This window comes from Sus scrofa, chromosome 2 (genome assembly GCF_054392235.1).
Source record: "Sus scrofa isolate SSC_HxYL_T2T_F1_AM1 chromosome 2, Sscrofa_HxYL_maternal_Yorkshire_Landrace_v2.0, whole genome shotgun sequence".
Classification (NCBI taxonomy): domain Eukaryota; kingdom Metazoa; phylum Chordata; class Mammalia; order Artiodactyla; family Suidae; genus Sus; species Sus scrofa.
This window is the reverse complement of record NC_139384.1, coordinates 162068087-162081138: the sequence shown is the minus strand read 5'-3', so window position 1 is coordinate 162081138 and position 13052 is coordinate 162068087. Positions and strand designations below refer to the sequence as shown.

Here is a 13052-nt window from a genome sequence, read left to right as displayed (position 1 = left end):
ATGGCCTCCCCACGTGAACTCCCCCCTGCAGCCCCAGTGAGGGAGCACTCACTCGATGTTGTCATTCTTTCTTTGTTCTCATACTTTTATTAGAAAGGTCTGTGTTCCTGGGAATTCCCTGGCGGGCTGGTCGGTTAGGATTTGGCACTTTCCCCACCGTGGTGGGTCTGGGAACTGAGATCCCGCATCAAGCCACCGCCCACCACAGCCAGAAAAAAGAAAGGTCTCGTGTATGTTTCTTGAACGTCCTGCCGATGCCGGTGTCGGGCTAGGTGGTGCAGAGCTTGACTGCGGTCTGTTGAATGAGCCCCTTCTGAGGCCAGCCTCTCTGTGTTGCTCTCCAGGTCTCGGTGCCCCCCACGGAGCTCATCCTCGCCGGCAAGGACGCGGCAGCGGAGTACGACGAGTTGGCAGAGCCCCAGGACTTTCCGGACGATCCTGAGTAAGTGAGCTTCCTGCGGCCGCCTGGCACCAGCCACGCTCCCGCAACCAGTGGCTGATGCAGGAGGCCCACTCATAGGTCTCAGTTTTCTCATTTGAGTTATTTCAAGTAATTTTTTCTTCTTTATAAAAATAATTACTAAGGAAGCTTGTTGAATGTGTGTGTGTGTGTTTATATAAAACAATGAAGAAAATAAAATGTCACCACAAGAAACAAGAACCATTAACATTTCCCTAATTGGAACCATTCTTTGGGCATAGGTTTGTTTGGTTGGTTGGTTTTTTCTCTTTTTGCCTTTTCTAGGGCCGCTCCCACAGCACATAGAGGTTCCTAGGCTAGGGGTCAAATCAGAGCTGTAGCCACCAGCCTACACCATAGCCACAGCAACACGGGATCCGAGCCGCATCTGCGACCTACACCACAACTCACGGTAACGGTGGATCCTTAACCCACCGAGCAAGGCCAGGGATCGAACCCGAAACCTCATCGTTCCTAGTTGGATTCGTTAACCGCTGAGCCACAACGGGAACTCCTAGGCACAGTTTTTTAACTTGGGTTTTCCACGTTAAAAAGTTTTCAAGTGCCTGATTTTATTTCATTTTTTGCTTTTTAGGGCTGCACCCGCGACATATGGAGATTCCCAGGCTGGGGGTCGAATCAGAGCTGTAGCTGCCGGCCTACGTCACATCTCATGGCAGTGCCAGATACTCAACCCACTGAGCAAGGGCAGGGATAAAACCCGAAACCTCCTGGTTCCTAGTCGGATTCGCTTCCACTGTGCTACAGCAGGAACTCCTCAAGTGCCTGATTTTCCCCCTTAGAGGAATTAACAGATTTTGTTCTCTCACACCTAATAACCGAGAAGTAAAGAAACAGACCTTTCCTTAATGAGGACCACATCAGCCGGTTCCAGTCTAAAAACAGAAATAGCGTCAGTTCTTTGATCAGAGAGAACTAGGTATAAAGACTTCTTGACTGGGTAATTTCACGGGTTGAAAAGAATTATGAATATGAGATAAGTTGGAAAAAGAGAGAGGGCAGAGGGCAAAGGTGAGATTAGTATGGGGACTTGCTAACTGCAGAAAGTCCCATGGGGGGTGTTTTGTTTTCTTTTTTTTTTATTCTATATAGAGAGTCCTAGACCCCAGCACTTATCTAGGACTCTGTGTAGAGATACCAGAGAAGGGCTAGGTGCCAGGAATGTGAATTTAAAAAAAAAAAAAAAAGAAAAAAAAAAGCTTCCCAGATATCAGTTGTTGCCTAGAAAATTAAGGCCAAAAAGCTGTACTTTTAACTTTTTCTTTTTTACTGTTTTTAACTGAACTTTTGAAAAATGAATCTGATGCAAATCAAAGGTTTGCTTAGTTGCTCCAAAATGCATTCTCTGTTTTCCTTGCTTTTATGGGTTCTTAATTAAATTACATTAATTAAGCACAGAATTTTGTTAAGCCCAGATAAACTCCTGGAAAGCTCATCTGAGATCAATTCCAGTCAGAATACAGGACAGATTAGTGAAAGGTGGAGTGTATTTCACATTATTATATTTTTATAGGACTTTCAGGTACCTGGAAATTAATAACATAATACAGACAAATGTAAGTGTTCAGTTTTAGTAACTGAGAGTGAAGAAAATCATTTGGATAGTAGATGAAGTTCTGTTTATTTCATTGCCTTGTTAAAGAAGCTAAACTGTTAAAACATAAACTTCAAGAAAATCAAAAAAATAAGTAAAATAAAAACGTCGTATGCCTGTCAGAGAACTGAAACTTCATCTAAAGAGATTTTTTCTATTCTAAAAATTCCCAATTTACAGAGGTTATTGACAAAACACACGGATCTGTGGTATTCCAGAAACTCCTTTAAACTCTGAGGTAGCCTCAGTCTGTATCCTGTAGGACTGTTACGGTGTGTGTACAGGTTGCTGTGAGGAGGTGACGGTCGCAGAGGAGGGCTGTAAGGCTGTGGTCCTGAGATGGCAGGATGCCATGCACCCAGGACGAGACCGGGCAGAGCTCGGTGTGCTGATGGGCACAGGTGTCTGTGGCAGGCAGAGAGACGAAGAGCAAATGACAGGATCGGGTGCCCTTTGGTGTTGCTTAGCTTAAAGAGGCAGAAAAGGGGAGTTCCCGTCATGGCGCAGCAGTTAACGACTCCGACGAGGAACCGTGAGGTTGCGGGTCCCTGGCCTTGCTCCGTGGGTTAAGGATCCGGCGTGGCTGTGGCTGGGGTGTGGGCCATCGGCTACAGCTCCGATTCGACCCCCAGCCTGGGAACCTCCATAATGCCGCGGGAGCAGCCCAAGAAAACGGCAAAAAGACCAAAAAAAAAAAAAGGCAAAAAAGTGTAAATGCACAGAAAAGTATCTGGTAGGGAGGTTAAGAGCCCAGCGGGTCACGGTTTTTCTGTGTTTTGTGCTAGAGAAGAAAATAAGAGGAAAGTACACTTCTTCCCATGCACATTTTTATGCCTCTATTTTACTTTCGTAGTATTAAAAAAAAAAAAGATGAACATTTTGCTGGAGAAACAAACACGGGTGGTTATTTCCTGACCAGAGACTTCCTGTTGGGCCCTAAAAGGACAGTGAGCCGCGCCGGCCTGGCTGACTGGCGACCTTCCTGACGCTGTGATTCTTTCTTTCCGTAGCGTGGTGGCCTTCAGGAAGGCCAACAAAGTGGGTGTTTTCATCAAAGTGACCCCGCAGCGTGAGGAGGGCGACGTGACCGTGTGCTTCAAGCTGAAGCACGATTTCAAAAACCTGGCGGCGCCCATCCGCCCCGTCGAGGAGGCTGACCCGGGGGCAGAGGTCAGCTGGCTCACGCAGCACGTGGAACTCAGCTTGGGGCCGCTTCTCCCTTGACGCGGTCCGGCCCCCGGGGGCAGCTCCCGAGGCCCGTGTCACCACGCCCCGCGTCACCATATGGAAGCCGCTGCTGCGTCGGGCCTTGTTCGTCCAGATGTGTCCCCGTGCACGACGGAATCCTGCTCCTGCGAGCCTCGGGCGGAGGCAGGGCGTTGGGAACTCGGGGCGCCTGCCGGTCTCGGCCCCCTCCCGCCTGACACCCGCGCTGCGGCGGCGGCGGCATCTCCCGCTCTGAACCCCCTGCACGCCGACCGCCGCCGCGGATCCCAGCCCGGGAAGGGGCGTGGCGTTAGATTGACCCCCGTGGGAACGGGTGTCAGGAAGGATCAGGCTCGCAGGTGACACGTAGAAGAACCGAAAGGTAGACCTGCCCTCGGTGACCCCCGTGCTGGTCTCAGGACACCAGCGGCTTTTTGCATCCTAGTCGATATAATCCAGCGCTCTGAACCTGCCCTTCGCTGCCCAGCCTGGCTCCCGTCCTGCCCTGCATTTCCATTCGCCAGGAAGGTAGACCTGGCCCGGTGTCCTGCATTTGGTTATGACAGGAACCTCTGTGAAATAGGCAAGGCGCCCCCATTTGAACGAATATAGGCTACGCACGTAGAGTTGCTCATGGCATTTTTTTTCCCCAGTAGAACATGGAACTTTTAGGAAGAGCTTGAGAAGCAAGCAATTACGTGACATGTCAAGGGGGTGGCAGACTCTGCTCAGCCAGGGGTTGCCACTGCCCCCTTCTCCCCCGCTCCGCCTCTTTAAGTAGTGCTGAGGATTTGGGACCCTGGAAAGAGCCCAGAGAAATCTCGGCGGACACGCTCACCTCTGGGATGCAGAAGACGTGCCAGGGGTTAGATTTTTAGCATGATCTGAACGAGCGTTCTTGCATTGATTCGAAGGGAAAATGAACATTTACAGTCTCTTGAATCCAAAACAGGACATCAAGGGGGGGAAAAAACCCTTGCCCCTTTCCCGAGTGTAAGACTTCTGCCCTGTGGTGTGTCAACTAAGGTGGTTACAACCATAAAGCGAAAACTAGTTCAGCAGGGCGCCTGGGGTACTTGCCCGACAGCACTCTTGCTGCTTTCACTTGGTTTCCTGGAGTTGGATCGCTAACCGTAATTTCTGTGGTGTTTCCTAAACGTGAGACTTGACAAAGCAGACCACCGGCTGACTCCTTTTGCTGTAAATGTATTAGCAAGTGGCCCACAGAAGTTTGGGGAAAAGAGAAGTTTCCTGTTGACCCTGGTTATGTTTGAAGTTCAAGCCCTTAGTCTTAAGAGTTATGATGTATATAGTGATCTAGAATACAGACAGGACGTGGTAGCTTGTCAGCTGCCCTTGGAAGGTGAAAATCTCTAGGAAGCCTTTCAGTGACACTAAATAGGATTCTTAAGACGAAGCCAGTACAATGTCCCACAGAGTAATATATATGCTGCAGTGTAAGAAAGGAAACATGTGGGTCTCTAGTATGTGACGGTAATAAGGTCTAGACTCTTAGGATGTGGGGCAAGGGGTCGTGTAATGACAAATTTGCAGACCGTAGAAGTAGTTTAGCGTTTCGTGAGCCCACAGAGTGTCAAAATAGTGTTTATTTCACTGCCCGCGCGAGCCTGCTCTGGGGCCGTCCCTCCGCGTTTGCCGGTGGAGGAGCTGGGCGTCTGAGGGGAGGACAGCATCCTGTGTTCTCACACGTGCGTGGCACGTAGCTGGTGTTTCTTCCCAGAAGTAGTAGCGTGACTCAGAAACAAAATGACTGCTGATCACAGAATGTTTTTCCTCAGAAGCCGAATTAACCAGCAGGATCACAGAGCCATTGATGTAGTGTTTCCTCAAGATAGTTCTCGGTGCAAGCGGGTGATTCCTTGTGTCAGTAGAAATGGTCCTGCACCTGCAGCTGGTGAACTGGGAACTTTATTTGTTCCCTTTTATCTTAGATCAGGTGCAAGATTTTTACCGCATAGCTGTGCACCATCGCAGGCCAGTTAGCTGCCCTTAGCACTAGAAACCACCGTGTCGGGAACTTGAGGCAAAGTGAGTCTGAATTTGTGATCGATGAGCCCACCGGAGTGTTCCTTTGTTCACAGTGCTTGTGGGCATAATGAGCAAAGTGCCACGCACATTTGCGGAAGAAACATCCTTTTTGGTCCCTTTTGGGGATGAGAGGCACCTCTTGATGATGAGTGACACGTACTCTCTTGCCTCATTGCTTAACTTAACGGCGTTCAATAAAGCAGACCAAGCTTGCACGTGTCTGCGGTTTGGTTTCACTGAAGGCCGGCCGAGCCGCCTGGGCTGCAGCCGGCGGTTACGCTGAGCGCGCGGGGCCTGCTCCCTTCTGCCTCGTCTTGAAGTGATCAAGCTGCGGGCTCATCAGGCTGGTTCACCGGAACGTCGTGGGGACGGATGGTGCTTCGGCTCCCTGTGGACGTGTTCTCACAACTGTTAGCTTGTCCGGCCGCTACGGTACCAGCTTTTGTCCTGGGTCGTCCCTTCCAGAACCACACCGGCCAGTGCACCACCTGGCCCACCCCTCCCCGGGCCCCCGGCCGCTTTCGCCCGTCCTCGGCCTTTCCCGCCTCTTCCCACAGACGCCTCGCCTCGCTCGTGCTCCTCCCGCCTAAAGGCAGCCCCGGGGCCTCGCCCTCCGTCAGAGGGACGGCCCTTGGGCCCTTCTCCCCGCTGGCGCCCGCGTCCATCAGCAGCCGGCCTCCCCCGTCTCCCGTAAGTGGAGCTCCCCCCTCCCGCTGCCACCCCGCTTTTCCTTTACAAGCAAGACCCCCCCCCGCCCCCCTCTCTCCCGAGCTGGTCCGTTTGGGCTGCTGCCCCTCCCACGTCACCGGCTCTTCCTGGCCGGGTCCCCACAGTCCACACCATTGAGCAGAACAGCCCGCAGCCCGAGTCTGCTTAGACTCCAAGTAGCGTCCGAGTAGCGTCCGAGGCCGGCTGTCTCCCCGCAAGGAGACCGCACTTGGTTCCGAGCTCGGTTCCCCTGGTCGCTCTTCTGTGTCCTTCGCTGGTTCTTTCCCGTCCTCCCGACCTCGCGCTGTACCAGGTCACATTTCTTTTTTTTTTAGTTTAGAAACTACAGTTTATTTGCCGTGTCGTGGTAGTTTTTCTTACACGCCAAAGTGATTCAGTTACACGAACACCTACATCCTTTTCTGCTGTGTCCCTTTCCGTCCGGTTTCTCTCGGGAGAGTGGCTGTGGTTCCTGTGCCCTCCATCCAGTACGGCCTCTGGTTATCCATGCGCAGTGGAGCCTTTGCGTGGCCGGACCCCAACCCCCGGGCCGTCCTTCGCCCTCACCCCTGCTGGCCGCAAGTCTTACCCTTTCCACAGGTCCGTGGTCTGTTTTGTACATAGATTCGCTTGTGCCATGTTTTAGATGCCACGTGTAAGTGGTATCACCTGGTATTTGTCTTTCTCTGACTTCGCGTAGTGTGAGAATGTCTGGTTGCATCCGTGTTGCTGCAAATGGCATTCTTTCATTCTTTTTTATGGCTGAGTCGTATTCCGTTGTTCCACATCTTCATTCTTTGTTCACCTGTTGATGGACAGTTAGGTTGTTGCCATGTCTTGGCTGTTGTGAGTAGTACTGATTTGAACATTAGGGGGTTCGTGTATCTTTCTGAATTCCGGTTGTGTCTGGATATGTGCCTGGGGGTGGGATTGCTAGATGATGTGATAATCGTATTTTTGGCTTTGTGAGGAACCTCCACACTGTTTTCCGTCGTGGTTGCGCTCCCTTACACGCCAGTCCGCAGTGTAGGAAGCTTCCCCTTTCTCTGCACCCTCTCCAGCATTCGTTACTTGTAGACTTTTTAGCGATGGCCACTCGGACTGGTGGGAGGCAGCAGCTCACTGTAGTTTTGATGTGCGTTTCTCTAACGCTTCGCAGTGGCGAACATGGTGCCATCTGCCCACTTGCCGTCTGCATGTCTTCTTTGGAGAAATGACTCTTTAGCTCTTTTGCCCATTTTTTGATTGGGTTGGTTTTTGTTGTCAAGTTTTACAAGCTGTTTGTGTGTTTGGAGGTTAAACCCTTGTTGGTCCTTCACAGCTCTCTCCTCCTCTGTAGGTTGTCTTGTCTTTTTTTTTTTTTTATGGTTTCCTTGGCTATGCCAAAGCTTGTTAGTTTGCTTCAGTCCCATTTTTTGTTTTTGTTTTGATTTCTCTTGCCTTCGAAGACTGCCACTTCTCCTTTCTCACAGTGCTTTTGTCTTTACTTACTTGAAGCGATGTCCCCTAGTCTTCAGGCCACCTCCCAAATTTACATCCTAACTCTAGTCTCTGGATTTTCTCTCACCACAACTGCTGCTTTGGCATCCCTCCCTGATTAGATGGCAGTTGGATCCCTTCAGTTGTTCACGACGAAAGTCTTGGCATCACCCTCGATTCCTCTTAGGTGCCACATTCAGTACGTCAGCAAACCCTTCCAGCTCTGTCTGCGAACTGTGACCACTCCCCAGCCCCTGCGGTGTTGCTGTCCTGGGCCATGTCACCAGCATCTGCAGAGCCCCGGGTGATTATTACAGTAGCATCTGAACTGGTCTTGAAGCCTCCCTGCCCCACGCTTTAGTCAAGTTTTCAACAAAGCAGCCAGCGTGAGTAAGTTATTCATCTGCTTCAAGCCCGTACTCCTCAGCTCGCTCAAGAGCCAGACAAACCCCAAGTCCTTACAGTAGCTCAGGGTCCTCCGTGACCCGAAATCCCCATCCACCCTGCTTCCCTGTGCCACACTCCACTGCAGTGACACGGGTCTCTGCTGTTCTTGAGTCACCCCAGGAGGCACCTTCTCAGGGCCTTCGCACTGGCTGTTCCCTCTGCGTGAAGCTCTTCTCCCAGATCATCCATACAATTTAAACCCCTGCCAGGCAGGCTGTGCTCGAGTGTTTCTTTCCGGGTTCTCCCAGACCTCCGTCGTTAACGACGTCACTGCCCTCCCCAGACTGGACTCATCTTCTGCCGCGTTGCCCGAAGCTCCGGTCACCGTCCAGCACTGTGTGCTGACTTTCCGATTCAGCATTTGAGAATGGAAGCGTCACAGGACTGGGTTTTTTGTCTTTTCCTTTTTTTTTTCATTTTTGGCTGCCTCACAGCATATGGAGCTCCCGGGCCAGGGGTCAAATCCAAGCTGCAGTCTCAACCTAAGCTAAAGCTGCAGCAACACTGGGTCCTTAACCCACTCTGCCAGGCTGGGGATCAAACCCACGTCCCAGCGCTCCCAGGACGATGCCAGTCCCCTTGTGCCACAGCAGGAGCTCCTTGCCTTTCTTTTAAATCAATGAATCTGTAGAGCCTAGAGCAATGCCTGGCAACCAGTAATGGTTATGTAATTAAGTACCATTCTCCTTTTTCTTATTTATATAGCTGTTGAGTTTTTATCTTTTTTCTAACAACCGTATTTATATAGCTGTTGAGATGTTATCTTTCTTCTAACAAAAATATGCACATGCCTCTTTTTGCTGAAAGTCAGATACCTTACGTACCTTGTGCTTTCTTGTTCTGACCTTGTCTCCACCTCGGATACCCTCCCCTCTCTGCACCTTCTCCGGAATCACTGTAGTGCTCTCGTCTCCCCCTGACTCCCACCCGGTCTGGTCTCAGTCTGTACTATCTGCCTCTTCCTAGTGTTGGGCTTTGCATGTGTGTAGCTCCTTTACTGGGTTGCAGATACCCACAGAGCTGAATCCAGGCCTCTTTGTCATCCATTTCTCCTGTTATATCCCATTCAGAGGGGAGCCTGGGCGTTCCCATCATGGCTCCATGGTAACAAACCCGACTAGTGTCCATGAGGACACGGGTTGATCCCTGGCCTCACTCAGTGGGTTAAGGATCTGTGGTGTAGGTCGAAGATGCGGCTCGGATCCCACATTGCTGCAGCTGTGTTGTAGGCTGGCGACCGTAGATCCAGTTCGACTCCTAGCCTGGGAACCTCCATATGTGGTGGGCACAGCCCTAAAAAGCAAAAAAAAAATATATATATATATATATATATGGGGGAGCCTAGGGTCAGCTCAAACGCAGAGCCAAGTCCCTCGCTCACTTGACCCTTGAACGATGCAGGGTTATGGGCACCCACCCGAGGCTGTCAAAGATCTGCGTAACTCGGCAGCCCTCTGCGCCCCAGCTTCTGCGTCTGCAGACACAGCCGACTGCGGGCCGTGTAGCCCTCTAGTGTGTATTCAGGGCGGGGAAGCGTGCTTAACTGGACCCTGCAAGGTCAAACCTGTGTTGTTCAGGGGTCAACTGTAGCTAACTTTATGTATCCCCATTTTCTGGTGGTCACAGATATCAGTGACATATTCACAGGATGAGCCACCCACACAAGACAATGACTTACGTGTTAGTGAAAGTAACAAATAGCCTGGAGTCAAACAGAAAGTTGTTTCATTCCCGCCCCGCCCCCTCTCTATCCTTCTGATTAAATCAAAGGTCAAGTAACACTTCTTTTTAAACGTAGATTTCTGGCGCAGAGCTTTGGCAGACAACGGTAACTACTTACGCAAAAATATTGTTTCATTATCATTGTACTTAAGGCTACATCTACACAGTGTGATACTCATTTTCCTTTTACAGAAGGGTTTTCGTTTTGTTTTTGTCAGTCTTTTTTAGGGCCCCACCCACAGCACATGGAGGTTCCCAGGCTAGGGGTATAATCAGAGCTGCAGCTGCCGGCCTCCGCCACAGCCACAGCAGCTCAGGATCTGAGCCGCATCTTCGACCTACACCACAGGTCATGGCAACGCCAGATCCTTAACCCACTGAGGGAGGCCAGGGATTGAACCTGCAACTTCATGGTTCCTCATCGGACTCGTAAACCACTGAGCCGCGACGAGAACTCCCTATTTACAGAAGTTGATTAAAAAAATGTTCCACTTAAAATATATTTAAGTAAAATGAGGAGACTCAGGAGTTCCACTTATGCCCCACATGAAAAGAATGTCACCCCGACTCAGAGGAAAAGTGGTTAGGTGACACACTCATACATTTTATTGGGCTGGTCAGAAAGCTGATGGGGCAGGCAAACAGCCGAATCTCAAGGGTGGACAGACCCCTCCAAGGAGAGGTGACGGTAGACTGGCTCCCCTGTAGCGGAGCGTGGGAGGAAGGGCTGGGGACCATCCAAGCAGGCAAGAAGAAATCTCCTGAAATATCACAGAACTGCCCAAGGCCCTGGTGGGGCTGAGAGAACCGTGTGAAGCCCCTGGGAGCCTGCGACACCACGGACCCCGCATGGTCTCACCAGCTCTTTGCAAATCCTCCCCAGAGGCTCCTGAGGAGGCCCTGGGGGAGTGGGCGTGCTGGAGCGCGAGCATGCAATGGAAAGGGGGCACAGGACAGCAAGAAACCTTGTCGCCTGCCTAGGCCCCTCCCTCATCAGGAGCAAAAAGGCCTAAGCCACTGGGAGCCGAGCAGAAAACCCTGTGTCGCTAGGGCACAGGTAAACTGCTGCTCCAGCGAAGTAAGCAAAAGCCTCTACCCTTGGGAGGGTCAGGGTTCAGTCCTGAGCCCCATGATTTTATGCCAACACCATTAAAGGCTTCCAACCCCCGCAAGAGGGGCAAGACTCTCTTTCCCACAAGGCCAACCACTGATGGACGTCAGGGTTTGGCTGCCACAGAGAGGACAGGGAAGCAGGCTGAGAAAAGACCCATTCCCCAGGTGCAGGCACAGAGGACCTACTCAAGACTGAGGCTGAGACGGAAAAGAACCCGACTCCTCTGTGCCACCCGAGCCGGCAGCTCCTAGCAGACAGCGGCTGCTGGGGGCAAGGGCGGCGGCACAGAGACAGCCCAACCAGGCAGGTATGAAGGCCAGCTGAGAGCCAGCACCCCCTTGACCTGAAGCACGAAATTGCCCTGGTGGATATGAAATCTGTGGTATGCTGGCAACACCCTCAGACCAATGAACCCCAGTGTAGCTTAGTTCCTGACCAGACAGACCAAACTCCCCAACAAGGGCCTGACAGAGAGGGGGCTCGCCTCCTTCCAAGCATTACTACTATTCCGTTCCCACTGTCACGTAAGTAATGGCTGGCATTCAATTCAAAAGATGTGAGATACACAAAGAAGCAAGAAAAATCGCCCATTTATGATAAAACAAGATCATATATAGATACAACCCAGATGTTGGAACCACTGGCTGGGACTTAGACCCTGATGAACACGCTGAAGCTCGAGTTGACAATCTGGATGATACGCATGAGCAAGTTGCAGCCAAGAAGTAGAAACTCTAAGAGACAGTGAAATAAGAGGAGGGGTATCTTCTCTAAGCTTGTCATATCCTTGTCATAACCTTGTCATATCCGAGAAAATAATCAGGAAACCTGGAAATGGGTCAATAGATATTATCCAAATTGAACCCACCCTCAGAAAAAAAATAACAGAGTATAAAGGTCTCTGGGATGATATAAAATAATGTAATTAGAGTCCCAGATGGAGAAGAAACTGGGCAGAATATTTAAAGAGATGACACCTAAGAATTTTCAAAATACAATGAAGGGAGTTCCCACCGTGGCGCAGTGGTTAACAGATCCGACTAGGAACCATTAGGTTACGGGTTCAATCCCTGGCCTTGCTCAGTGGGTTAAGGATCCGGTGTTGCCATGACCTGTGGTGTAGGTTGCAGACGTGGCTCCAATCCCTCGTTGCAGCTGGGGCCAGTGGCTACAGCTCCGACTCAACCCGTAGCCTGGGAACCTCCATATGCCATGGGAGCGGCCCAAGAAATGGCAAAAAGACAAAAAAAAAAAAAAAAAATACAATGAAGGACAACAAACCACAGATGCATGAAGCTCAGATAAACCCAAGCACTTTCTTATATAGGAAAAATATACTTAGCATAGGATCAAATAATCCCACTCCTAGGTACTCACACACACGTGCAAAATAAAACCTGTGTTTACACAACAACCTGCGTGTGTATGTGTAATGACTTTATATTTACTGAAATCTGGAACAACTCAAATCCATAAACTGGCAAGCGGGTTTTTGTAAAAAAAAAAAACCCTAGTACATCCATACAGTGGAATTCTCAGCAATAAGAAGGAACAAATTATTAATACATTTAACAATATGGATGAATTCCAAATACAATATGCCAATTGAAAAAAGTCAGATGAAAAGGCTATGTAGAATTCCGTTTAGGAGTTCCCATTGTGGCTCAGCAGAAACGAATCCGACTAGTATCCATGAGGATGCGTGTTCCATCCCTGGCCTTGCTCAGTGGCTTAAGGATCCAGCATTGCTGGGAGCTGTGGTGTAAGTCACAGACAAGGCTCAGACCTGGCATTGCAGTGGCTGTGGTGTAGGCCAAAAGCTGCAGCTCCAATTCGACCCATATCCTGGGAACTTCTATATGCCGAACATGTGGCCCTAAAAATGGGGGGTGGGGGAGAATTACATTTATGACATTCTGGAAGTGGCAAAACTACAGGGACAGAACACAGATGGTTGCCATGGACAGAGTGTGGAGAGAAGTGGATTCACTCAGCAAAGGAACTTTTTGGGATAAGGTAATTCTATTTTTTCTTTTTACAGCTGCTCCTGCGGCATATGGAGGTTCCCAAGCTCGGGGTTGGATTGGAGCTGCAGCTGCAGGCCTACACCACAGCCATCACAATACCGGATCTGAGCTGCATCTGTGACCTATGCCACAGCTTGTGGCAACACTGGGTCTTTAATCCACTTGAGGCCAGGGATTGAACCCACATCCTCACAGAGACAACTTCCGGTCCTTAACCTGCTGAGC

At 50.4% G+C, this 13052-nt stretch overlaps 1 protein-coding gene and 1 long non-coding RNA gene across 4 annotated transcripts in view; both read left to right on the top strand.

The window, feature by feature from the left end:
- DCTN4 (dynactin subunit 4) overlaps positions 1 to 5543 on the top strand; it is a 32924-nt gene extending 27381 nt beyond the window's left edge. For all 3 annotated transcript variants that reach the window (NM_001244307.1, XM_085009489.1, XM_085009488.1), the window contains 2 exon segments: positions 345 to 442; positions 3086 to 5543. In NM_001244307.1, the coding sequence (NP_001231236.1) occupies positions 345 to 442; positions 3086 to 3299 (312 nt within the window). In that variant the 3' untranslated portion in view covers positions 3300 to 5543.
- A 1790-nt stretch (positions 5544 to 7333) lies between these two features.
- Positions 7334 to 10202, top strand: LOC146405843 (uncharacterized). Its single transcript, XR_014839180.1, has 3 exons — positions 7334 to 8389; positions 8558 to 9068; positions 10078 to 10202. It is a non-coding gene; the product is annotated as an uncharacterized LOC146405843 (long non-coding RNA).
- Positions 10203 to 13052: the final 2850 nt, after the last annotated feature.